This window comes from Mustelus asterias, chromosome 19 (assembly GCF_964213995.1).
Source record: "Mustelus asterias chromosome 19, sMusAst1.hap1.1, whole genome shotgun sequence".
NCBI classification, from domain to species: Eukaryota; Metazoa; Chordata; class Chondrichthyes; order Carcharhiniformes; family Triakidae; genus Mustelus; species Mustelus asterias.
Genome location: NC_135819.1, coordinates 37,051,409 through 37,079,378, shown reverse-complemented (window position 1 = coordinate 37,079,378; position 27,970 = coordinate 37,051,409). Strand labels below are relative to the sequence as shown.

At 45.3% G+C, this 27,970-nt stretch overlaps 1 protein-coding gene across 1 annotated transcript in view; it reads right to left on the bottom strand.

The window, feature by feature from the left end:
• Positions 1 to 3,607: 3,607 nt before the first annotated feature.
• The window catches only part of LOC144507557 (serine/threonine-protein kinase 33-like), a 100,158-nt gene continuing 75,795 nt past the window's right edge, over positions 3,608 to 27,970 (bottom strand). The window contains exons 5-11 of the mRNA XM_078234699.1: positions 25,085 to 25,173; positions 21,979 to 22,072; positions 21,795 to 21,870; positions 18,892 to 19,004; positions 15,357 to 15,442; positions 13,553 to 13,747; positions 3,608 to 3,778 (exon numbers count right to left, since the gene is read on the bottom strand). Of these exons, the coding sequence (XP_078090825.1) occupies positions 3,608 to 3,778; positions 13,553 to 13,747; positions 15,357 to 15,442; positions 18,892 to 19,004; positions 21,795 to 21,870; positions 21,979 to 22,072; positions 25,085 to 25,173 (824 nt within the window). The remainder of the gene's footprint in view (positions 3,779 to 13,552; positions 13,748 to 15,356; positions 15,443 to 18,891; positions 19,005 to 21,794; positions 21,871 to 21,978; positions 22,073 to 25,084; positions 25,174 to 27,970) is intronic.

Sequence of the window (27,970 nt, the reverse complement as noted above, 5' to 3'; positions counted from 1 at the left end):
GGGATTGTTGTTGGTGCAGGCTCGATGGGCCAAATGGCCTCCTTCTGCACTGCGGGGATTCTATGATCTGAGGGCACTGCCTCAGAGTAAAAGGACGATCCTTTAGAACTGAGATGAGGAGGAATTCCTTCAGTCAGAGTGTGGTGAATCTGTGGAACTCTGCCACAGGAGGCTGTGGAGGCCAGTTCATTGAGTGTATTTAACCCAGAGATGAATAGGTTCTTGGGGAAAAGGCGGAAGAATGGGGTTTAGAAATTATCAGCCATGATTGAATGGTGGTGCAAACTCGATGGGCTGAATGGCCTATTTCTGCTCCTATATCTTTTTGAGGTGATCAACTTCTAGAATCTTTAGAATCCCTACAGTGCAGAAGGGGGCCATTCGGCCCATCGAGACTGCATCAACCACAATCCCAACCAGGCCCTATTCCTGTTAGCCCACACATTTACCCTGATAATCCCCTGACACTAGGGTCAATTTAGCATGATCAATCAACCTGACTCGCACATCTTTAGAACGTGGGAGGAAACCAGAGCACCCGGAGGAAACCCACGTGAACACGGGGAGAACGTGCAAACTCCACACAGAGGGCCTTGGTGAGACCACATTTGGAATATTGTGTGCAGTTCTGGTCATCTCACTATAAGAAGGATGTGGAGACACTGGAAAGAGTGCAGAGGAGATTTACCAGGATGCTGCCTGGTTTGGAGGGTAGGTCTTATGAGGAAAGGTTGAGGGAACTTGGGCTTTTCTCTTTGGAGCGGAGGAGGTTGAGAGGAGACTTGATAGAGGTTTATAAGATGATGAGGGGGATAGATAGAGTGAACATTCAAAGACTATTTCCTCGGGTGAATGGAGCGGTAACTAGGGGGCATAACTATAGGGTTCATGGTGGGAGATATAGGAAGGATGTCCGAGATAGGTTTTTTACGCAGAGAGTGGTTGGGGTGTGGAATGGACTGCCTGCAGGGATAGTGGAGTCAGAAACTTTAGGAACATTTAAGAAGCTATTGGATAGGCACATGGAGCACTTCGGGATGATAGGGAGGAAATAGCTTGATCTGGGTTTCAGACAAAGCTCGGCACAACATCGTGGGCCGAAGGGCCTGTTCTGTGCTGTACTGTTCTATGTACAGTGACCCGAGGCTGGAATTGAACACGGGTCCCTGGCGCTGAGAGGCAGCAGTGCTAACCCACTGTGCCAGCCAGCGACGCCCATGTCCCACAAATGAATAAAAATAAATATTTTCAACGGCTTGGCATGCAAAAAAAGGCGAATATCCTAAAGGGGCAAGTCTAGCTGATGGCAGGTGCTGTTAAATGTTCTGCTGCGGCAGGATCTGAATGTCCATCATTTGAAGGGTACAAATTGCCTACTTTGTTTATCTGCCCAACAACAATGATTGCACTTCAAAAATAATTAACTGAAAAGCACTGGGACAACCTAAGGACGAGATGAGGTGCTGTTTAAATCTTTTTCATGCTTCCTTTCTTATCTTGTCAGCGTTTCCATCTCACTCTTGCAAAGATTAAGTGGTAAACTCAATCACAATACTAATTTCTTGTGTGTTTCCATATCGGAAATATTATTTGGGTCGTTATTTTTTTTAAATTAAAACAATTTTAAAAAAAAAAAACAACATCCTTTAATTCTCTATCTTTAATTTTCTAATTTAATTGGGACATTGTTCCAACTTGTGCAACGCATTGCGCAATTTTCGATAAATTACCATTTTTATTCATCTAATTGAAACATATTTTCAGGATGTCAAATGTTTAAGTGTGACAAGAACTTGAATGCCAAATAAGATTAACAGTAAATAAAACATTCTTCCATTGAACAGTTGCTTTCCAAAGCAAGAAGACGAGTCATTATAAAGAATAATTATTCCTTTGGTTGCGTGCTGGCCTCCTGCTGAGTCTGAAACAGGCTTCGCACTTGAAAAAGTCGCAGATTTTTAAAGAGCTGGCAGCTGGGGAGATCAATAGGGTTTCGACCAATTACAGTTACTGGAGACGGTGCCAGAGAGCGAGGCGGAGAGAATAAAAACAATGAGAATTACAGACTGAAACTAACACAGCAGAATGCGAGAAACTTAATAAATCTGAAAAAGCCTCCCTCTCTCAAAGGCCCATCCGGGAAAAATCTGAATGACAGGCTGGAGACATAGGTCAGCATCTGTTGAGAGAGGAGAGGAAGAATTAATGTTTTAGCAATAGATCCTTTCTTAAAAAAAAAAACTCCTTTAGATTTCTGATAACTGCAGTTTTATGCTTTTTGGTTTCATGGTTTTAAAATGCGGACATTTTTCAAACAGTGGGAATGTATTAAATGACAAATTCTATTTCTGTGTGTGTGTGTGTCTGGAATGAGCTGTCAGAGGTAGTAGTAGAGGCGGGTACAATTTTGTCTTTTAAAAAGCATTGAGACAGTTACATGGGTAAGATGGATATAAAGGGATATGGGCCATACGCGGGCGTTCGGACCAGCTTATGGGTTTAAAAAAAGGGGCGGTATGGACAAGTTGGGCCGAAGGGCCTGTTTCCATGCTGTAAACCTCTGACTCTATGACTCTATTCTGTTGCCTTTAAAGTTTATTTATTAGTGTCATAAGTAGGCTTACATTAACACTGCAATGAAGTTACTGTGAAAGCCCCCTAGTTGCCACACTCTGGCATCTGTTCGGGTACACTGAGGGAGAATTTAGCACAGCCAATGCACCTAAACAGCGTGTCTTTTGAGTTGTGGGAAGAAATCGGAGCACCTGGAGGAAACCCATGCAGACACGGGGAGAACGTGTAGATTCCGCACATGACCCAAGCCAGGAATCGAACCCAGGTCCTTGGTGCTGTGAGGCAGCAGTGCGAACCACTGTGCAGCCCAAGTCGTAGGAGTAAAAGAACCAAAGATGTAGCCCCAAGTGAATACAATAACCTGAGTGAAGCAGGTTTCCTCAGGGACCGTACCCACCCCCACTCTTGTTAATTAAGGAGGCCAATACCTTAACTGGAGAAAGGTGCTGAACTTACTTTTGAGGAATCACATTCTAGATCATGGTTCCCAACCAATGTGGCGTGAAGACTCTCCAAGTGTGCCACGAAGAAAGATTCAAGATGAATCAGAATTCATGTAATTAAACTAAACACAACCTCAGCCCTGTGGTCGGCATCCCCAAGACCCAATAAATCTTGGGCCTTCCGTGAATGCTCCAGCTGGGAAAGAGCCACTCACGCGTGGTTTAGATTTTTTATGTTGGTCAGGCCCATGCGCCCATGACCAATGGGACATGGAGCTGAAGACAAAGGCCCACACAAAAATCCAAAACTCAAAAAGGGCACAAAATCCCTGGGAGAAGCGAGGGAGAGATGGGGAGAAATTAAAAATGAACTTCCCAGTAAGGGAAGAAGACAGAGAAAGTAGGAGGTGTGTCTCAAATTTATTTTATAATATAGCAGTTTGCCATGACATACAAAATGTTGGGAACCACTGTTCTAGTTGAGTAATCTAAACATTGTGTTGTGAAATGACATGTTGCTGCAAAGTCCTGTCTTGGGTTTGAACATCTGTTCTCCGGAGTACCTGACGAGAGGCCCCCTTGGCGAAGAGTTATCTTTTGAGCAGAGACGGGTGAGTGGTCACTTTAAGTAGTTTTGTGTTGACTGCAGATTCCGACTTTCTTCGTCCCTTTCTGTTGAAACCCAGAGGTTGTTTTGATCCAAAATGGGTCGGTAATGGCGGGATGTCAATGGAGTGGCGCTTCTGTCTTGAAGCTGTTGGCTGAAAACACACACAACCTCTGGAAATTTTATTGGCAAAGTTCTTAAATATCTTCTACCTTCTTTAAAAATGGTATTAAAAAAACCCATGGTACCAAATTGCAGTCTCTCCTTTGAGGGTGTTTAAGAATCAAATACATCAGTTGGGACTGCTGTCATGAGAAGGCCTTGGTCAAGTAAGTCTGGCAGCTTTCCTTCCTCGAGGATAATACCAAAATGGTTGGATTTTTCTTTTGCAACTGTCTGTCAGCTTTGTCGATAATTATTTTCGAGTTGCCAACCCACATTAAATTTGAACTCGAGGCCTTTGACTCATGAATTCATTACCATAACCTCTAGGCCAGTTTACTTGTCCAATATTGGCCAGCAATTGGAGGAGGCAATGGCCCGCTAGACTATTAAACCAGAAACTCAGCTAATGTTCTGGGGACGCAGGTTCGAATCCCGCCATGGCAGGTGGTGGAATTTGAATTCAATAAAAAAATTATCTGCAATTAAGAATCTACTGATGACCATGGAAGCATTATCGACTGTTGGGAAAATCCATCTAGTTCACTAATGTCCTTTAGGGAAGGAAATCTGCCATCCTTACCTGGTCTGGCCTACATGTGACTCCAGTGTCACAGCAATGTGGTTGATTCTCAACTGCCCTCGACAACTAGGGACAGGCAATGAATGAATGCTGGCCAGCCAGTGACGCCCATGTTCCACAAATGAATTTTTAAAAAACCTTGTTTGGAGCCTGGCACTTTGGGGAGCATCACAGGCTATAGATACTAAGAGCTTAACTTCTAAATTGTCTGATAATGCTCTTTGCAAGAAGATGTCCCCAAAGTCACATTTATGCACTGGTCATTTACGGGGAATTAACAATCATTAAATCTTAATGCTCCTGCACATATATAAATAGTAATTAAAATGAAACAAAAACACAGACTCCACACTAGTGTGGGCGACATGGTGGCACAGTGATTAGCACTCCTGCCTCACAGCGCCAAGGACCCGGGTTCAATTCCTGGCTTGGGTCACTGTCTGTGCAGAGTCTGCACATTCTTCCCGTGTCTACGTGGGTTTCCACCGGGTGCTCCGGTTTCCTCCCACATTCTGAAAGACCAGTGCTGGTTAGGTGCATTGACCCGAACAGGCACCAGAGTTGACGACTGGGGGAATTTCACTAACTTCATTGCAGTGTTAATGTAAATCCAACTTGTGATTAATAAATAAACTTTAATTTTATCTCTGCGCATACAAGTGCACAATAATTGGCTTGCTTGTCAGCGACAAACCATAAGTCTGAATTTTGAGGTTGCGGCAACAATTTTAACATTCAAAAATAATTTTTTTAAAAACCTGTTCATGAAAGGATAGCCTTAATTCACTCCACTAATTTATTCACAGTTGTTTCCACAAGTAGGCATTCCCCTGGGGAAAAGAAATACTGAGGAACCAGCCAGGTAAAGTTTAAAGTGTATTTATTAGTCACAAGTAAGGCTGACAACACGGCAATGAAGTTAGAATCCTACAGTGCAGGAGGAGGCCATTTGGCCCATTGAGTCTGCACTGACTGCAATCCCACCCAGACCCCATTCCCAAAACCCCATGCATTTACCCTAGCTAGTCCCCCTGACACTAAGGGGCAATTTCACAAGGCCAATCCACCTAACCTGCACATCTTTGGACTGTGGGAGGAAACTGGAGCACCCGGAGAAAACCCACGCAGACACAGGGAGAATGTGCAGACTCTGCCTAGACAGTGACCCAAGTCGAGAGGTTACTGTGAAAATCCACTAGTCGCCACACTCCGGCACCTGTTCGGGTACACTGAGGGAGAATTTAGCATGGTCAATGCACCTAACCAGCACGTCTTTTGGACTGTGGGAGGAAACTGGAGCACCCGGAGGAAACCCACGCAGACACGGGGATTGGGAACTCAAAAACATTTTGCTACATTTGGCGCCTGCTCGGTAAGTATGAACGGTTGAATGCCGACCCACCAGCTGATTCCAGCTCAGGATCGGAATAAGGTGCTGGGTTTCGCTGCCCTCTCAATCTCTTCCAGCGAAAGTCAAATTAGGGATGTGGAAATGATTGAAAGGGTGCAGAGAAGATTTACAAGGATGTTGCCTGGATTGGTTGGCATGCCTTATGAGGATAGGTTGAGGGAGCTCGGTCTTTTCTCCTTGGAGAGACGAAGGATGAGAGGTGACCTGATAGAGGTGTACAAGATGTTGAGAGGTATAGATTGGGTGGATTCTCGGAGGCTTTTTCCCAGGGTGGACATGGCTGCTACGAGAGGACACAGGTTTAAGGGGCTGGGGGGAGTAGGTACAGAGGAGATGTCAGGGGTAAGTTTTTCACTCAGAGGGTGGTGGGTGAGTGGAATCAGCTGCCGTCAGTGGTGGTGGAGGCAAAATCGATAGGGTCTTTTAAGAGACTTCTGGATGAGTACATGGGACTTAATAGGATTGAGGGTTATAGGTAAGCCTATATATAAGCCTAGGTAGGTAGGGACATGACCGGCGCAACTTGTGGGCCAAAGGGGCCTGTTTGTGCTGTATTTTTTCTATGTTCTAATGCTCAACACCAAAGTTTCCTAGTTACACTCTGACCCATTGATGTGAAATAATAGCCGTCAAGCATATTTAAGCCTATACTTCCGCCTTTATGTGAAATTATAATTGGTTCCTTTATACTAATTATTGGCTTTTTTTGCTAATTATCAGCCTCTTTCACATTCTCCCTTCATGTGAACTCTCGGTCAGGATTTAGTTTGCTGATGGAGCCGGTCCCGGCTGTTTACACATCAATAAGCAGCCGACAGGATATTATTAAACTAGAAAGAGGGCAGGAAAGATTTACTATGATGCTACTGGTACTTTACGGTTTAAGTTAAAGTTTATTTATTAGTCACAAGTAAGGCTTGCATTAACACTGTAATGAAGTTACTGTGAAATTCCCCTAGTTGCCACACTCCGGCGCCTGTTTGGGTCAATGCACAAGGAGAGGCTGGATAGACTGGGACTTTTTTCCCTGGAGCGTAGAAGACTTGAGGGTGATCTTATAGAGATCTATAAAATAGAGGGGTATAGATCAGCTAGATAGTCAATATCTTTTCGCAAAAGTAGGGGAGTCTAAAACTAGAGGGCGTAGGTTTAAGGTGAGAGGGGAGAGATACAAAAGGATCCAGAGGGGCAATTTTTTCACACAGAGGGTGGTGAGTGTCTGGAACAAGCTGCCAGAGGTAGTAGTAGAGGAGGGTACAATTTTATCTTTTAAAAAGCATTTAAATGGTTACATGGGTAAGATGGGTATTGAGGGATATGGGCCAAACGCAGGCAATTGGGACTAGCTTAGTGATAAAATAAGGGCAGCATAGACAAGTTGGTTTGTAGGGGGCCTGCTTCTATTCTGTAAATCTCTATGACTCTGTCTGACTGAGGAACCAAAGTTCAATTAAAATAAATAAAAGTCAAGCTTAAACGAATGCATTCATTGCATGGGTTTCCTCCAGTTTCCTCCCACAGTCCAAAAATGTGCAGGTTGGATGGCCATGCCACATTGAGCCGAGTGTCAGGGGTAAATATAGCGGGGTTATGGAAATAGGGACTGGGTGCGATTGTGGTCGGTGCAGACTAGATGGGCCAAATGGCCTCCTTCTGCATTGTAGGGTTCTATGATTCTATGAACTATTCCTGCAGTGAAAAATGACACCAAGACTGCGACCATATGAATTAGTCGCAGGAGTCAGTCACATGGCCCCTCGAGCCTGCTCCACCGGAGCACAGTTAGCACTGCTGCCTCACAGCACCAGGGACCCGAGTTCGATTCCCGGCTTAGGTCACTGTCTGTGTGGAGTCTGCATGTTCTCCCCATGTCTGCATGGGTTTCCTCCGGGTGCTCCGGTTTCCTCCCACAGTCTGAAAGACGTGCTGGTTTAGGTGCATTAACGGTGCTAAATTCTCCCTCAACGTACCCGAACAGGTGCCAAAGTGTGGTGACTCGGGGATTTTCACAGTAACTTCATTGCAATGTTAATGTAAGCCTACCTGTGACAATAATAAAGAAACTTCAAACCATTCAATAAAATCATGGCTGATCTGATGATCTCAATTCCACGTTCCCAGATAATAGTACACACCACAGCATGTACAGCAAGCAAAACAAAACTTAAATGTATAGTTTGAGCTAACAAAATGGGATGTGTTTGAAGTGAAATTTGTTGAAATCGAAGCACAGAAAAGACCATCAGTTCCAGCTGCTCGCTCCTGATCACACTGAGCTGAACGTACTGAGGGCAGATCCCCTCAGTTACATTCTGTTTGTAGTCTCTGATCGAGACTAATTTGATTTTGAGGGGCTGAAAACGGCTCCAATCATTTGAAATGTTTTTTGGGTGCCTTTGTTCAAGATAAAAATCAGGCCTAAGCAGCAGAAAAATCTTTCTGAATCTTTTTATTTGTTCGTGGGACATGAAGATTGCTGGCCGGGCCAGCATTTATTGCCCATCCCTAATTGCCCTTGAACTGAGGGCCTTGCCAAGCCATTTCAGAGGGCAGTGTCGAGTCAACCGCATTGCTGTGGCTCTGGAGTCACATGTAGGCCAGACCAGTTAGGGACGGCAGATTTCCTTCCCTAAAGGACATTAGTGAATCAGATGGGTTTTTCCAACAATCGACAATGGTTTCATGGTCATTCTTAATTCGAATATTAAGAATCACCTGCTGTGAACCCCATTTGACTACATTTCAATATAATTAGCAGGCTGCCCAGTGTAACAGGGTTAGCACTGCTGCCTCACAGCCCCTGAGACCCGGGTTCAATTCCAGTCTCGGGTCACTGTCCGAGTTTGCACATTCTCCCCGTGTTTCCGTGGGTTTCTTCCCAGTGCTCCGGTTTTCTCCCACAGTCCAAAGATGTGCGGGTTAGGTTGATTGGCCATGATAAATTGCCCCTTAATGTCAGGGGGGACCAGGAGGATAAATATGTGAGGTTATGCGGATAGGATAGGACCTGGATGGGATTGTTGTCGGTGCAGGCTTGATGGGCCAAATGGCCTCCTTCTGCACTGTACATTCTATGATTCTGTGATAACATTCTCCCTGCCCTCCACCGGCCCCTCCCCACCCCCCACTCTGGTGGCATGACATCAGATCAGTGGGGTTCACAGCAGGTGTTTAAAAATGGGGAGTGGGCGCACAGAACCTGCCATGAGCACACAGGTAAGTATTGCCCCCGGCGGGGAGAGAATCCTGACCCGGCAATGCCTGAGAAGTGCCAGGAGCCGCAGTGAGGGGTCCATGGGGATGGTACTAGGCGTCCATGTCCATTGGGGTTGGGGAGTGGATTCTGTGACGGTGGTTCCGTAATGGGTGGGTGGATCCATGGTGTGGGGAGGCTCCCTCATTCTATTTTTATTTCCCTGGCATCGGGACATCCTTTCAAAGGGGCACCCCACTCTGCCAAGGGCCAAGGTTGCTGGCGGGCGGTTGCATTCGGAGCCTACCCGGCCAGCGTGACGTGGTGGGACCCACCTCCTTGATTTTATTCTGCCTAAGTGTCAAAATATATAGTGGGAACAGCCGACATTGGCACTGGCAGGCTACACCCTACTTTCCCTACCTGAGTTAACCCTTCGTCAAAATATGAGGAAATGCTGCCCAGTGAATCAAAATGCTGGGAATACTCGGCAGGTCGGCGGTGCCCTCGGAGAGAAAGAGTTAACATGTCAGGTCGATGCCCTTTCATCCAACCTGATCGGATGCTGAACTTGCTGAGCGTTTCCAGCACTTTGTGTCTCTTTCCAAGTTCCGGTATCTGCACTATTTTGTTTCTGCAGTGCGGTGGAGCTGTCGGATTCTCAATGGGGATCTTATTGCATCCATGAGGTGGCATCACTTTACAAAAGGATTCTGACTCGACAGAACAGGAGGCTCACGCTTAACAGGCACCTTACAGATATGTTTTCTTCTTGTACTTGACTGCAGAAGCATTGGTTTTAATCCAAATATGAACCCACTCATAACCAGCCACTTAGCAGAGCACCTCAATTAAACTCAACATGCAGAGAGCGCAGGCATGGGGTATGCTGTGTTTTTTGTTTACAATGATACTCCGTGCTATGTGTATCCATAGAAACGAACTCTTTCCTGGGTTAATCAGGATGTAATCAAAGATCAAAACGTTTTCTACATCAATACCTGCATCAGCGATTGATATATTTCTAGCAAATCTTGTCATCACCACTCTGCTTTGACCTGGAGTGCACAGCACAAGCCTATTCAACACAACTCATCAAAATCAGGATTAAGAGTCCTGCTACCAGGTTTCATCTAATCCTTCCATCCCTCTCCCCGCCCCCTCCCCCCCACCTCAAGTTTAGCTAGTCCCTTGTTTGCATCTATTTGCCTCAGCTACATAAGAAATAGAATCAAGAGTAGGCCATTTTCCCCACTCGAGACTGCTCCATCATTCAGTATGATCATGGCAGATCTGATTGTGCCCTGAAGGCCATTTTCTTGCCTGCGCCCACCCTTCCCCTTCCTTATGAATCAAAAATCTGACTAACTCGGCCTTAAATATATCCACTGACAGGCTTCACTAGAGAAGAGAGTTGCAAAGACTAATGACCCTCTGAGAGAAGAAATTCCTCCCTGTCTCGATCATGAATGGAAGACCCCTTATACTGAAACTGTGCGGGCGATTTTCCGACCTCGCCACGCCTGGTGCAGATCGTACCGATCCCAGAGAACAGCGTGAGGGCCTAAAAATTGGTTTCATGCCCAACGTCAAACAGTTTGCGGTTCTCCCGGCCTCTTTCTAATCGCGTGAATTGGTTCATGCTCTGAAAGGGTGCGTGGCCGCTTAGCACATTTAAAGTAGCATTTGAATATGCATAGCCTGTTCCACTCCCAGCGCATGGAATTCACCCAACTTTGGGCGCAGAGCGATAATGGCTTGAATCACCATTGGTCTCCACTAGTGGAGAACTAGCACAGTGATCACACTTGGTGGAGGGGGTCTCAGATGCTATTGAATGGGCAGTGTCCACTGGACATCCCTGCAGTGGCGACCGGACACCCTCGCGGTGCTAATTGGGCACTGACAAGGGGGTGGAGCTATGCAGGGGGGTATCATGCAGGGGTGGATCGTGTTGGGTGTCACGCAGGAGGGCATGTTGGGGGTCAGGCAGAAGGGACCCATTGGGAAGGGGTGGGGGAGCGTGCCGCTGATGGGCTGGTTCTCGGTGTCTATGGGGGAAGGAGGGGCTCTCCCATAACACTGGGAGATCGAGCATCCTGGTGAAACCAGGCTCACTAGTACGTTTAGGCCCTGCAGCTCCCTCCAGCACCAGCACGAAACCCCCAACTCTCCAAAAGAGTGATTGGGTGTGGAAGGATTGCAGTGCAGAGCATGGCTGAGAGAGCGGTGAGGATCACTCCATTGTTCTCACTGTTATAACACTTAAGGTATTTTTTTTAGGAGAATTCCGTCCTATGACTCCGAGTTTTAGATTTCCCCACAAGTGTGAAATGTCCTCCTAGTTTTTATCCTGTCAAACCTCCTCAGATCAGTATCTGTGGTGGAAAGTTTCTCACGCACACACACACACTAATGTACAATGGGTGGGTTATTTCTCAGTTAGACCGGGAATTTTCTCTGTGCAATCACAGGATAGCATCAAACAAATGGAAGCAGTTAGTTCCTGACTGCCAGCTTTCTAAAGGGACTATTATCTTAATTTAATTCAGACCCTTTTAAACATTTCTCTTTCAAATGTTCATTCCTTTCCCTTTGTAAAGTGATTCTGAAGCTTTTCTCTTTCTGACAAGAATCCATATTCGAATCTCCCTCCTTATATTATTTTGATCAAATCTCTCCTCGAGGGAGTTTTAACTTTATCACTGGGCAGAAAATGGGTGTTGGCCTGTTTGGCGTCTCAGTTGATACTATTCTCACCTCTTGGCTCACAAGGTTGTGGGTTGAAATCCCATTCCAGTGATTCCAGCAGAAAAATTGAGGCTGACATTCCGGTGCGGTGCTGAGGGAGTGCTGCACTGTCGGAAGTGCCATCTTTCAGCTGGGGCATTAAACTGAGGCCCCATCTGTCCGCTTGGACAGATGTACAAGATCCCATACCACTATATCAAAGAGCAGGGGACTTCTCCTCAATGCCTTGAACAATATTCACCCAATCAACATCAGATCATTATCACATGGGAACTTACTGTGTCTAAAATGGCTGCCACAATTCCACATTACATCAGTAACTCAACATCACAAATACATCATAGAAACATAGAAAATTGGAGCAGGAGTAGTTCATTCGGTCCTTCGAGCCTGCTCCACCATTTATTATGATCAAGGCTGATCATCCAACTCAATAGCCTGAAACCCCCAGACCCCCTTCACCTCAACTGCTTTATCTAAGTGCCTCTTGAAAACATTCAATGTTTTGGCCTCAACTACTTTCTGCGGTAGCGAATTCCACAGACTGAACCTCTCTGGGTGAAGGCATTTCTCCTCACCTCTGTCCTAAACAATCTTTGGAACATTTGAGGCCGTGGAAGTCTCGGGGTGGGATTACCCACCCAATCCTCTGCGCGCTTCACGATGGCCGGTGGCATGGTCTTCTGGTCCCATTGTTGTCAACGGGGTTTCCCAGTGAATGCACCCCTCACCACCAGGAAACCCGCGGCAGTGGGACCGGAAGATCCCAGCGGAGTGAACAGCTGGAAAGTTTCAGTCTCCAGCCCAAAGATGTGCGGGTTAGGTTGATTGGCCATGCTAAATTGCCCCTTAGTGTCCCCAGATAGGTACGTTGGAGGGATTAGTGGGGCAAATATGTGGGGTTTCAGGGATAGGGCCTGAGGTTGTGTTTGGCGCAGACTCGATGGGCTGAATGGCCTCTTTCTGCACTGTACGGTTTCTTTGATTCTATAAAACTACAAGTCTTCCTTTCCTCCAATTGGATTCAGTGGAAAATTACAAACCAGACTTCTGATTTGCTATCACCGATTTTCTGAAAAGCAACAGAAGTTAAAATGACTCCAATTTCTGCGGTAAATCAAAATCCTCTACAGAATTGTCAGTCAGTGAGAATAACTTTTCCTTATTTACCTTGTCAAAGCCCTGGTGATTTTGAACTGGATGAAGAGACCCCCATTTTCTCAAATCTTTCCACTTATTTGAAGCCTGGCCTAGTGGTATTATCGCTAGACTATTAATCCAGAAACTCAGTGAATATTCTGGGGACCTGGGTTCGAATCCTGCCATGGAAGATGGTGGAATTTGAATTCAATATATTTGTGGGCGGCACGGTGGCACAGTGGTTAGCACTGCTGCCTCACAGCTCCAAGGACCCGGGCTCGATTCCCGGCTTGGGTCACTGTCTGTGCAGAGTTTGCACATTCTCCCCGTGTCTGCGTGGGTTTCCTCCGGGTGCTGCGGTTTCCTCTGAAAGACGTGCTGGTTAGGGTGCATTGATCTGAACAGGTGCTGGACTGTGGCCACTAGGGGAATTTCACAGTTACTTCATTCCAGTGTTAATGTAAGCCTTACTTGTGACTAATAAATAAATAAAGCCCCTCAATGCTGGCATTATCATCGTATCTACTCATTCACCTTGCTAGTGTCCCTGTCTGCAGAAAACCCTGCTTTGTGTATCCATACACTTCCAATTAGTTCAATCAGTAACAAGCTTTAAGCTGTTTCTATGAGAGTGGTTCTGGCTTACGCAAATATAAGTGATCAATGAAAGGTGGTTGAAGATAAATACCTTTGCAGCCGGTGGAAGGACTTTGTTGGAATTGCAGCTGGGGGTCATTGTTTCGGTTTCTGAATGGGGCAGGTTATTCTCTTCACTCACCCCGTTCTCCTGTACCGTGTCCTCCTCGTCACTGTTGATGCCCAGTTTCCATTGTTTCATCATTTCCAACACATTAACTGGCCGTTTTCTTTTACTGTCATCTCCCTGAAAGTGCACACAATGAAACTCTGAGCAAAGAACTGAAGACTAGGGAAGTGCCGCCAGAGAGATCACAGGTGACAAGTGGCTCAAAAGGCTCCAACTAGCATCCATCTTGAATAAACATCGCTTGTCAAAGTGGTTTCGATTCTCTACAAATTTCAAAAAGCTCGCAGACTCAGCTGTGTGTTAGGTAAAGCAGCCCTTTAAAATCATTTTATATAGTGCTTTAACTCTTTGGGTGGAATTTTCATAGAATCATAGAATCCCTACAGTGCAGAAAGAGGCCAACTGGTCCATCGAGTCTGCACCGACCACAATCCCACCCAGGCCCTACCCCCATATCCCTACACATTTACCCCCTAATCCCTCTAACCTACGCATCTCAGGACATTAAGGGGCAATTTTAGCGTGGCCAATCAACCTAACCCGCACATCTTTGGACTGTGGGAGGAAACCGGAGCACCCGGAGGAAACCCACGCAGACACGAGGGGAATGTGCAAACTCCACACAGACAGTGACCCAAGCCGGGAATCGAACCCAGGTCCCTGGAGCTGTGAAGCAGCAGTGCTAACCATTGTGCTACCGGCACGCCCGCCCGAGATTCGTACGATCTCACCCAAGGCCAACGGAGAATGCTCATTCTCTGAGGCTCACCCGCTCCCAGAATTGAGGCAGGCGGCTGGTAAAATTCTGGCCTTTGTTTAAACAATTTATTGAGTATTTAATACATTTACAATGTTTTTGGATCAAAGTGGGGGAAATAATATCTTTGAGTGCTTTTGTTAAAGTAACAATGTAGGTTTCTACCAGGCTATTATTTGACAGTCTATTCCTCTCATGGCTGTCACAACAAGAAGTACAAATTTAATGTCTTTTTTTTGTTAAAATTAAAATACGCACCTTTATTTCGATTATCTTATCCACGATTTGTTCATCAGTGTGCAGTGTGGGCAATGTGTTCAGCTCACCAAACCAAAGTACCCATTTGAACATGAGAATTCACCATAGTCCAATTACAATGGACTAATTATGGTGGCACAGTGGTTAGCACTGTTGCCTCACAGCGCCAGGGACCCGGGTTCGATTCCCGGCTTGGGTCACTGTCTGTGCGGAGTCTGCACATTCTCCCTGTGTTTCCTCCGGATGCTCCGGTTTCCTCCCACAGTCCGAAAGATATGCTGGTTAGGTGCATTGGCTGTGCTAAATTCTCTCTCAGTGTACCCGAACAGGCGCCGGAGTGTGGCGACTAGCGGATTTTCACAGTAACTTCATTGCAGTGTTAATGTAAGCTTTCTTTTGACACTAATAAATAAACTTAAGCAATGTGCCAGTAGAGTATATTTACTGCATACAACTGATGTTGTTGCCTCAATTCCCTCATGGATTTGGCGGGCTGGGGGTGGGGGGGATGCTAGGTGCTATAAATGTATTTGTCTACATTGTGGGAATCCAAGTTTAGACTGTCTACATTCAAAATGGAATTAAAAACCTACAACAAAAACAGCATAACAAATAGACCCTACTTGAAGGCACGCGGTTCAACAGTAAGTACAATGTTCGCTCTCTGCGGTTAGAACTGTATTTCAAAGTCATTTGTTAATAATTACTCACAGTTATCCAATGGTGGTTTAGCAATTCGCTGGCTGTCATTCTGTGTGCTGGATCTACTATTAGAAGGTCTTTTAACACACAACAAGCTGTTAAAAGGAGATACAAAATGTGATACAATGCTCCCATTGTATGGCACTCCAATAGAAGAGGCACTCCTGTATACTAACATAAACCCAGTCATGTGTAACAGTAGAATTGCAGTCAGTAAATTTGCTAGCTGAATGTTCAGTATCATATCGCTATTTAAAGTATTGGCTCAGAGGAGAGCCAGCAGTCGGAGCTGTTCATCCCTTGGTCTGTACATCTTCACATAACAACCAGCAATTTATAGTTTGACATCTTAAGAAGCATGGAGAGTTAGTCTAGTGTTGAATAAATCATTCAGGGATATGTTTTATCTTTGAACAGGGATGCTTGCTGTCTCCTGCCAATTGATTCAAGAAAGGATTTGCATTTGCATATAGCAGCTATGATATCATCAAGGGCTCCCAAAGTGACGCAATGAATAAGTTTGGAATTGCAGCTAGCATTGTTACATGGCCAAGCACAGCAGGCAACGCTTGTTAACTCATGAGGTGTAGACATTGTTGGCAAGGCCAGTGTTAATTGCCTATTCATCGCTGCTCTTTAGAAGGTGGTGAGCTGCCGCCTTGAGCTGCTGCAGTCCATGTGGTGTTCCCTCAGTATCGTGAGGCAAGGAGCTGCCACCCAGCAACACAAAGGTCCCGCACACATGATCCTTTTTAAGTTACCGGGCGTGTGAGGCTGTGTGAAGAATTTTGACCCAGCAATGTGGAAGGAACAGTTTAAACCAGCACGGTGATCGATGTTGGTGTTGGATGGTTTAGGTTTGGGGAATGTTGTTGAGGAAGTCCTGGTGAGATGCTGAAGTTGCATCCTGTGGGATGTGGTGTCACAGTGGTGGAGGAAGTGGACCTTTAAGGTGTTGAATGGGCTGCTGATCAAGCAAACTGATTAGTTCTGGAAACGTACATCGCAGGATCCCACAGAGAGTGAAATTAGATGAATGACCAATTGGCCTGGTTTTTGGCAATTGAAGGAAAATGTGAGCCAAGAACGCCCCGGAGATTATTCTGCTTTTCTTCAAATATCACCACAGGATTCTTTAGTATCTCAAGCACCAGACAGGATCTTGTCAAAATGTCCACAATTCTGGCACTGGGGTGTTAGCCTAGATTATATGCTGTGGTCTTGAAGTGGATCTTGAGGCTACAAACCTCTGGATGTGATGCCATAACTGAACCAAGCTGTCAAGTATGAGGGACAACTTAGAAAACTTTGCAACCCTTGGACTCTATTTCTCCCACGAACGTGAATGTTTTAATAAAAAGAAACAAAAATGAACGCCATGGCATAAGGAGTAGAAAATCCTTTAGAAAAAACTATTACATGGAATTAATCCTCATAAATTTATTGCACAAAACTTTACAGATGATTTATCCCAAGTTTTGCTTCATTTCTTTTGACATAACCATATCCTGATAAAAGGTCAGAAACATTAACGCTGTTTCTCTCTCCATAAATGCAGCCTTATCTGCTGAGTATTTCCAGCATTTTCTGTCTTTATTTGCCATATAATATTTTGCCAGTCTGCACATTTGAAATTGTGTTGCCTCATTTATTTTCCTATATATTTATGTCAGATATATTGTATGTAAATCACCTAACCACACATTTAGTTGGTTGGCAAAAATTGTAGAACCCATTCTTTAGCTATAGAGAGTTGACTAACTTTTTCAATGATTTCTGCTCAACTTCCTGGAAAAGAATCCGGAATTGGGGGAGTATTTCAGGGAAAGAGCTCACCTGAAATGATGTGATTCCCACCAACAATAAAAAGGAAACAAAATAATTTAAACGTGTTAATTGAGTAATATGAATAGAACAGATGGTCCCGGGTGTGGAACATGTAATGGGTATTTACAGGACAGTTCAATACTAAATAAGCAATACTAGTTTGTCCTTGTTAGGCCTCAGTTAGAATAGTGTGTCCAGTTTTGTTCTCTCAGAGTGGGCAAAACTGAGGCTTTGGGACGGCACAGTGGTTAGCACTGCTGCCTCACGGAGCCAGGGACCTGGGTTCGATTCCAGCCTTGGGTCACTGTCAGGCCATCATTGTGAAGGGGGATCCTGTGAAGCAGACTTGTCCAAAGAATGTCCAACAGGCCTGATGCAGCCCGCAAAGTGCCTCTGTCCGGCCACTGGAGCCAGCTTTCAAATGGTGGTCGAACAGGTAAGTTGCAATGCAGTTGGAGCAAGGCCCCGGGAAGCAGTGTGCCGGGGAGGAGGGGGCTCTGGAAACAGTGTGCCGGGGAATGGGGCCCCACGGACACAAAAGGTGCTCTCTTGGTAAGTTGCTGCAGTGCATTTTGTACACCACTGCTGTGATGTGGCATTGATGGAAGGAGTGAATGATTAAGGTGAAATTTGGGGTGCCAATCAAGCGGGCTACTTTGTCCTGGATGGTGCCAAGCATCTTGAGCGTTGTTGGAGCTGCACCCATCCAGACAAGTGGAGAGTATTCCATCACACTCCTGACTTGTGCCTAGTAGATGATGGACAGGCTTGGGGGAGTCAGGAGGTGAGTTACTCACAGAATTCACTGCCTCTAATTTGTTCTTGTAGCCATTGTATTTTTATGGATTCTCTAGTTCTGTTTCTGATCAATGGTAGCCTCCCAGGGTTGATGTTTGACTCTCTGTCCAGGAACATTCATTGGAGGTGGGAAGGCATCGGCAAACTGATTATTCAGCTCCTGATCCTGCCTTTAAAACATCTCTGTGGGACCAAGAAGATTCTGCCAATAGTGAGAGGTCTGTAAATCTACCTACAATGCAGTTTGCTGTGCTGAAATGGTGCTGTATTCATTATGAGATTTGGTGACACTATAGTAAAGCCTTTTAAAGCCCATCTCTCCAGAGTTAAAATATTGCAAATTTCAGCACTGAATGGGAGTGTGGAACATAGCCAGGCACAGGAAGATTAAAACAAAAGGGAGGCCAATGACCAGTGTTGACAGTAAACACTGGCAGTGCCTATCTGTGCCAGGTGGGCACTGACAGATGGGCACTCCCCATCATACCGTAGAGGGTGAGGTGCTTGGTTTGCAGGGGGTGGTATCCCTGGAGAGGTCGGGCATGTGAACCTGTACTGTGCTGGGCTCAGTCTGGATATGTAAAATAGTTACTCTGAGGTTAGAAGTGTTTTTTTTATCCTCCTAACTCTTGTAGACTAAATGTGATTGCAAAACTGTTGACACCATCTGAAGTTAGTGCTTTCAATGGATTTTGTCAGGTGGTTCCCAGCCCAGCGCAATTGTCCACGGGAAGTTGGTGTTTCTGGACAATTACCAGGTAAACCCTTACCTGGGAACTTCAGAGAGGGGCATCAAGCTAAGACCACAACAAAAATACTCTGACACCCAATGATTGAGAATCGCTGACAAGGTGACCACTTGTTATCTCTCTGTTGCATTGGGCTTATTTGTGATGCAAATTGTCCTTGAGGATCTTACCAGTCTCACTAATGGACTTCAGACTTGAATGAGAAAAATCTAGCTCCCCTTTTTTGATTTCCTCATATAGCTGTTCTGCAGTTGTAGCTGTGAAAGGAGCTTCACCACACAGCCTGCAACACAAACCGAAAACAACAGATCTTTCTTAGCTTTTCAATTCACTCAGTGTTGCAGTAAATATTTGGACATTCCTTTCAGATGAATGTGCAGAATATCCTGATCAACTATCTTCCCCAGGGATGCGAGCTCCAAGAACACACAACTGGCAGTGAAATATTGGAAACTAGTTAACTGCCTCTGAGAGCCTCATAATCCACTACCCGGATCATGACTTCACCCGCTTCTTAAAGGCAGGTACAATCCATAATGCTGTGACCTCCACCATGGGTAGGGCAAGGGGACAGGTCCAGTATCCACCCTAGAACTGAACTCATGCTGTTGGCCCCTACTCTGCTTTCCTCACCATCCAGCCCCCTGCCCAGGCTGATTCCTCGACTGGCACCATTGTTATCTCTGGACTAATATGTGCATTGCAACATGTTAGTCCAGAGATAACAATGGTGCCAGTCGAGGTTCTAATTTATTTCCATCACATGGCTGACCAGGAATCTCTTCCCACTCTTGCTGCCAGCCTTTGGCTTGTGTTGGAAGAATTTACACGTCGGTACTCAGCTTGTTTGGTCACGTTACAAACCGGCAGATTAAGGCAGATTACTACTGAGTGGCTGTAAATTGGGAGAGGGGAGTGTGCAGCGGAACCTGGGTGTCCTTGTGCACCAGTCATTGAAGGTAAGCAGGTGCAACAGACAGTAAAGAAGGCAAATGGTATGTTGGCCTTCATTGCGAGAGATTTCGAGTACAGGAGCAGGGATGTGTTGTTGCAATTATACAGGGCCTTGGTGAGGCCACACCTACAGTATTGTGTGCAGTTTTGGTCTCCTTTTCTGAAGGATGTTCTTGCTCTCAACGGAGTGCAGCGAAGGTTTACCAGGCTGATTCCGGGGATGGCGGGATTGATGAGAAGAGATTGACTAGATTAGGATTATTTTCGCTGGAGTTCAGACAAATGAAGGGGGATCTCATAGAGGCTCATAAAATTCTAACAGGTCTAGACAGGGTAGATGCAGGGAGGATGTTCCCAATGGAGGGGGAGTCCAGAACCAGGGGGTCACAGTCTGAGGATTCGGGTAGACCATTTAGAACAGAGGTGAGGAAACATTTCTTCACCCAAAGAGTGGTGAGTCTGTGGAATTCATTACCACAGGAAGTAGTTGATGTCAAAACATTGAACGTATTCAAGATGCGGCTGGATATAGCACTTGGGGCGAATGGGATCAAAGGTTATGGGGAGAAAGGACGATTAGGCTATTGAGTTGGATGATCAGCCATGATTGTAATGAATGGCGGAGCAGGCTTGAAGGGCCGAATGGCCTCCTCCTGCTCCTATCTTCTATGTTTCTATGTCAGGTCCTGGGGCAGGACTTGAGCTTCTGGCTCAGAGGTAGGGACACTACCCACTGCGCCATGAGATCCCCTTCCAGGCAGACCGTCAAAGTGCTGTTGATGATAGACTAGCCAAGGTAATAATAAATAAAATAATGCAGTCGCCTCTTTGGCTTGTGAAAAGTCTTGATCTGTGGCTACTCAAAAATTAAAAGCCCTTTGACTGCGATTGTGGACAATGGAAATCACAAAGCATTGATTAGTACGTAGATTTTTACAGCACGACCAGGCCAACAGGTCCGTGTTTATGTATCACAAGTGCCTCCTACCACCTTATCTCATTCAACCTTATCAGTAATTCTTTCCCCACATGTTCTTTTCTTTCGCCACATCTACTTTTCTTTCTTTCCCTTAATTGCTCCTGTTATTCTCAAACACTTCATTTGGTAGCAAGTTCCTCATTCTCACCACTTTTGAGTAAAGAAGATTTTCCTGAATTCCTTATTGGATTTATTAGTAATGATTTATCATTAGTTTTGGACTTGCCAGCGAGTGGAAACATCTTTTCTACCTCTACCCTACAACCCGGAGTTTTGTTTAATTCATTCATGGGACATGGGCATCGCTGGCTGGCCAGCATTTATTGTGTGGAGATGCTGGCGTTGGACTGGGGTAAACACAGTAAGAGTTTTAACAACACCGGGTTAAAGTCCAACAGGTTTATTTGGTAGCAAATGCCATTAGCTTTCGGAGCGCTGCTCCTTCGTCAGATGGAGTGGAAATCTTTTTGAGAGCAGATTTTTGAGGGCAGATTTCCACTCCATCTGACGAAGGAGCAGCGCTCCGAAAGCTAATGGTATTTGCTACCAAATAAACCTGTTGGACTTTAACCTGGTGTTGTTAAAACTCTTACAGCATTTATTGTCCATCCCTAGTCACCCTTGTGAAGGTGGTGGTGAGCTGCCTTCTTGAATCGCTGCAGTCCATGTGTCGTTGGTTGACCACAACGCCGTTAGGGAGGGAATTCCAGGATTTTGACCCAACGACAGTGAAGGATCGGTGATATATTTCCAAGTCAGGATGGTGAGTGGCTTGAAGGGGAACTTGCAGGTGGTGGTGTTTCCATGTATCTGCCGCCCTTGCCCTTCTAGATGGAAGTGTTCATGGGTTTGGAAGGTGCTGTCTAAGGATCTTTGGTGAATTGCTACAGTGCATCTTGTCGATGGTACACACTGCTGCTACTGAGTGTCGGTGGTGGAGGGAATGAATGTTTGTGCATGGGGGCTGCTTTGTCCTGGATGGTGTCAAGCTTCTTGAGTGTTGCTGGAGCTGCACTCACCCAGGCACACCGCAGGAGTATAGTTGTTCCTACTCCTGCACATGTAAAATACTGCGCATAAATTTTCACTGGACGTGAGTCAGTTAGAAAAATCTCAAGAAGCAATGGGTTGCATACATACAGGATATACATGATGATTCCAATGCTCCAAAGATCACACTGCTTGCTGTAGTCATAGTTATTGATTATCTCCGGGGCTGTTAAATAATGAGAGAAGAATTAGAAAGGTAAGTGAAGAAACAAAGCTTCTAGCTTTCAACTTCAATTCCCACCACTTAATCCGAGCAAAAGTGCCTGCTGTTTACCCATGTATAAAGGTGTACCACACGCATCCTGTAACATTGATTCACTGCCAACACCAGCCCCATCCTTCAGCACAGACAAGCCAAAGTCTGTCACCTGTGAATGCAAAAAACCAAATGTGTGTGAAAATTTAATTTCAAGAACAACTTGTTCCCCTGCTCTTCCTAAAGGCTGAGACTAATCTTGGAGTAAATTACCCTCAGCCCCTCCAATCCCCAATCCTGGAGTTGTGCTGCACAGTAATATCTCAGCCAAGTGACCAATCTTTTGATTTGATTTATTATTGTACATGTATTAACATACCGCGAAAAGTATTGTTTCTTGCACACTATACAGACAAAGCATACCATTCATAGGGAAGGAAATGCACGGGTATAGAATATAGTATTACAGTCATAGCTAGGGTGCAGAGAAAGATTAACTTAATGCGAGGTAGGCCCATTCAAAAGTCTGATGGCAGCAGGGAAGAAGTTGTTCTCGAGTCGGTTGGTACGTGACCTCAGACTTTTGTATTTTTTTTCCTGATGGAAGAAGGCGGAAGAGAGAATGTCCGGGGTGCGTGGAGTTCTTAATTATGCTGACTGCTCTGCCGAGGCAGCGGGAAGTGTAGACAGAGTCAATGGATGGGAGGCTGGTTTGCGTGATGGATTGGGCTACATTCACGACCTTTTGTAGTTTCTTGCGGCCTTGGGCAGAGCAGGAGCCATACCAAGCTGTGATACAACCAGAAACAATGCTTTCTATGGTGCATCTGTAACATGCCAAATTTCCATAGTTTCTGAGAAAGTAAAGGCGTTGGTAGGCTTTCTTAACTATAGTGTCAGCATGGGGCATTCTTCACGGGAGCCGGGACAATTTCTTTCTCATTTCTCTACTTCCTCAGAAGACTAAGGAAATTTGGCATGTCAGCTACGTCTCTCACCAACTTTTACAGATGCACCATAGAAAGCATTCTTTCTGGTTGTATCACAGCTTGGTATGGCTCCTGCTCTGCCCAAGGCCGCAAGGAACTACAAAAAGTCATGAATGTAGCCCAATCCATCACGCAAACCAGCCTCCCATCCATTGACTCTATCTACACTTCCCGCTGCCTCTGCAAAGCAGCCAGCATAATTAAGGAGCCCACGCACCCCAGACATTCTCTCTTCCACCTTCTTCCATCAGGAAAAAGATACAAAAGTCTGAGATGAAATACCAACCAACTCAAGAACAGCTTCTTTCCTGCTGCCATCAGACTTTTGACTGGACCTACCTCGCACTAAGTTGATCTTTCTCTATACCCTAGCTATGACTGTAACACTACATTCTATATTCTCTCCTTTCCCTCTCTATGAATTGTATGCTTTGTCTGTATAGCGCGCAAGAAACAATACTTTTCACTGTATGCTAATGCATGTGACAATAAAAAATTTAATTAAATTTGGGTTGGAAGATTGCTCAGATATTGAACCCAGTCATACCCTCACTTGTCATCTGCCTTCCCTTCCCTTAGTTTCCGGTAAAGGGGAGTTTATTTTATTTATTAGTGTCACAAGTAGGCTTACGTTAACACTGCATTGAAGTTACTGTGAAAATCCCCTGTCACCATACTCGGACACTTGTTCGAATACACTGAGGGAGAATTTAGCATGGTCAATGCACCTAACCAGCACGTCTCTCGGACTGGGCAGTGTGTGATTGGATAATGAGCAGAATTGGGATACCTGGTCAATATTTTCACAGTCAAGGAAAGCCGTGGTGAAATAAAATGGGAAGAATTTTCCAGCTGCGCTCGCCCCAAAGCTGGAAATTCCCACCCAAGGTCAACAGACCTATGCATAGTCCGCCCCCGCCCGCTGCGATTCCCGTGGCAGGCAGGATGGGAAAATTCCACCCACTGTTTTCACTTACACACGAGCTGATGTGAACTGACTCAACACAAATCAATGAATGAATCTGAGATGTCCCAAACGACTCAGTGTTGTATCGTACCAATGATACTAAACCATGAGGTTTCCCATTGAGGTCAATTATCAGAAAACTTATTTCTAGTTGCACTTTGTTTCGACTATATCGGGAGACTTTTTTATGGTGCAGAGTATGTTAGCAGCAAATTGATGGATAGGCATGGATGCGAGCTGAGATGGTGCAGAAGACAAAATGCCATTGGCCTGTGAATACATAGGCAGGACGGAGGGCTCGAATATAGAGGTGAAAGTCTTGTATAGGGGATCTTGGCATTTAACTTTGACTCCAAGAGTGTTTCAGCAGGGATGTGTTCTGGGTCATTGCCTTGCTCGATCATGAGATATGATTAGGCCTATTTGAAAGCTGTCTACAATAATATGTCCCTCACCTATCCAGACATCTAAAGCGCTGCGCCAATGTGATTATAGCATGTCCAATAATTGCTTTCCTTGATGAAGGATGTTGTTGATCTGATGGTTAACTGCTATTCTGAGGGTGTCAGCAGAGAGGAAGGTTGATTGTGGGCCATTTGAAAATAGGTCTTGTATACCTGCTCAAGACTTGGTGTAAATATTCATTGATACTTTCTCATGGTTGGTCCAGAATTATTTCAAGGAGTGACAATGACCGTCAGTCAGATCGATGCTCCGCTTCTATTTCTCCCACACTTCTGGCCAAGATTTCTGATCCAGGCCTCTTCAGAACTGTGGGGTGTGCCTGTTCTGGGAGTCTGAGTGTCGGGGGTGGGGAAGCCAAGCCACAGCACCAGCTGCTGCATTGTGATAAGTAGAGTTTAAAGATTCCAAAGCCACTATGAGAAGCTACACAGAGAAGGTAAGTGAGAGGGTAGGGTGATAGGTTGGTAGGTGCAGGGGCAGGGTGATAGGGGGTGAAGGGTGAAGGTGGGTGGCTGAAGGGGCAGGGTGATAGGTGGGTAAGTAAGGGGGTAAAATGGCAATCCAAAATTTCCCAGGTAATTCCCACGTAATCAGTGCACCGCAGGGACTTCTTACTGGTCTCCCTGTGATCTTATGGAGATACCTTTGGGATACAGTCATCCGGAGATTGGAAATTCCGGGCCGATATAAAATCCGACTGGTATACAGTGTAATACAGTGTACCCGGATTGATAACAGAGGGTGCGTCACTGATAAAACTTACTTTGATATTAAGTTTTAGTTCGTTGTCATCTGCATTGTCATTACTTTTCACCAAGATATTTTCCAGCTTCAAATCCCTGTGAATAATATCTAAACAAAAAGAGAATATTAAAAATGAGTGTTCTGGAGTAGAGTGGATCCAAAATAATATGGACTAGTGTCTCTTCCCTTCCAGGTCACTTCAGCCAGCTTGCTCCCTTCACATTCAAGGGCTTATTCCACAATCTTGCAGGGAACAACCATTGATGAATACACATCACAGGGATTAATAGATGGACAACTTCCCCTGAGAGGCCACTAGGCATTGGGAAGAAGGATGCATCCTCATTGGTCTTACTCACTGGCCTGGTCTGTTTGAAAATTTCTGGGCCTTGAATTCTCGAGTGTTCTTTGTATCATCTCATCGATGGCACTCGATGGCACATGCTCAGAGCTTCCCATAGATAGTTTGTTAGGTATGATCGTTAGGCAATCTCATGCACATTACATTTTGCCAACGCTGCCCTAGTTCAGCCAATTTGATCATCTAACCTGGAGGAGGAAATGCCCCCCTCTTCACCATATAAACAGGACACTCTGACCTGCAGATTTCTCGAGGCTGCTTGTTTTCACCCAAAATAAGCCACACCTGTGCAAAAGATAGCGAAATTTCAGGAACAAATTACTTCCAGAGTTAAATTTAGTTTATGCAAGTTATTCCGTGGGTTTAAAAAAATTGTAATATCAGAACGCAGTCCCCATCCCTACACCCAAACCCTCCCCAACTGCCCACATCATCAACCCCACCCCCCCCCCCCCCACCCCACCCCCCCCACCGGCCAATCCCCTGGATTGGATTAATCGCATGACGGGTTTGGAAGCCATTCTGCCCATTGAGTCTGCACCAACAACAATCCCACCCAGCAGACACCTATCCCCATAACCCCACATATTTACCCTGCTAATCCCCCTGGCACCAAGGAGCAATTTAGCATGGCCAATCAACCTAACCCGCACATCTTTGGACAGTAGGAGGAAACCAGAGCACCCAGAAACCCACGCAGACACAAGGAGAGCATGCAAAGCATTTTTTAAAATGCAAGGCACTAACAGATATGTTGTCATAGCTTGGAAGTTCTTTTTCAATTTACGAAGAAACTGACTATTGTAAACCAATGTAATCAACAAATGCAAAAGTCTTTTTAAAGTAGTTTTCAGTTATTTAAAATCATGTACTCACAGTTGGTGAACTAGACACTCTGCATAAAAAAGGTTTAGTCTCTGTGACATGGGATTAAATCTTGGGACAACTGAAACCACTGGGCGGGATTTTCCCGTGGATTCAATGGGTAACCCCACTGACAGCTGCGGGACCAGAAGATCCCACCACCGCCGATGGTGGGCCAACTCCCGCCACCAAGAAACACACCACAGAGAGGACCAGAGAATACCGCCCACTGTTTTGTGTCCTCGCTCCAAACTCAGTTTCCCAGCTACCTACTCCATCCTTCTCCCACCAACAGTCTGAAACCAAACCTGGATGCTTGGGACATAAGAACTAGGAGCAGGAGTAGACCATCTGGCCCCTCGAGCCTGCTCCGCCATTCAATAAGATCATGGCTGATCTTTTCATGGACTCAACTCCACTTACCCGCCCGCTCACCATAACCCTTAATTCCTTTACTGTTCAAAAATTTATCAATCCTTGCCTTAAAAACATTCACTGAGGTAGCCTCAACTGCTTCACTGGGCAGGGAATTCCACAGATTCACAACCCTTTGTGTGAAGAAGTTCCTCCTCAACTCAGTCCTAAATCTGCTTCCCCTTATTTTGAGGCTATGCCCCCTAGTTCTAGTTTCACCTGCCAGTGGAAACAACTTCCCTGCTTCTATCTTATCTATTCCCTTCATAATCTTATATGTTTCTATAAGATCTTCCCTCATTCTTCTGAATTCCAATGAGTATAGCCCCAGTCTACTCAGTCTCTCCTCACAAGCCAACCCTCTCAACTCCGGAATCAACCTAGTGAATCTCCTCTGCACCCCCTCCAGTGCCAGTATATCCTTTCTCAAGTAAAGAGACCAAAACTGTACACAGTACTCCAGGTGTGGCCTCACCAGCACCTTATACAGCTGCAACATAATCTCGCTGTTTTTAAACTCCATCCCTCTAGCAATGAAGGACAAAATTCCATTTGCCTTCTTAATTACTTGCTGCACCTGCAAACCAACTCCTTGAGATTCCTGCACAAGGACACCCAGATCCCTCTGCACAGCAGCACGCTGCAATTTTTTACCATTTAAATAATATTCCATTTTGCTGTTATTCCCATCAAAATGGATGACCTCACATTTACCAACATTGTACTCCATCTGCCAGACCCTCGCTCACTCACTTAGATTATCTATATCCCTTTGCAGACTTTCAGCGTCCTCTGCACACTTTGCTCTGCCACTCATCTTAGTGTCATCTGCGAATTTTGACACACTACACTTGGTCCCCAACTCCAAATCATCTATGTAAATCGTAAACAATTGCGGTCCCAACACTGATCCCTGAGGGACAACTCTAGTCACTGATCGCCAACCAGAAAAACACCCATTTTCCCCCACTCTTTGCTTTCTGTTAGTTAACCAATCCTCTATCCATGCTAATACATTACCCATAATACTGTGCACCTTTATCTTATGTAGCAGTCTTTGATGCGGCACCTTGTCAAATGCCTTCTGGAAATCCAGGCACACCACATCCACAGGTTCCCCATTGTCCACTGCATGTAATGTTCTCAAAGAATTCCTCCAAATTAATCAAACATGACCTGCCCTTCATGAACCCATGCTGCGTCTTACCAATGGGACAATTTATATCCAGATGCCTCGCTATTTCTTCCTTGATGATAGTTTCAAGC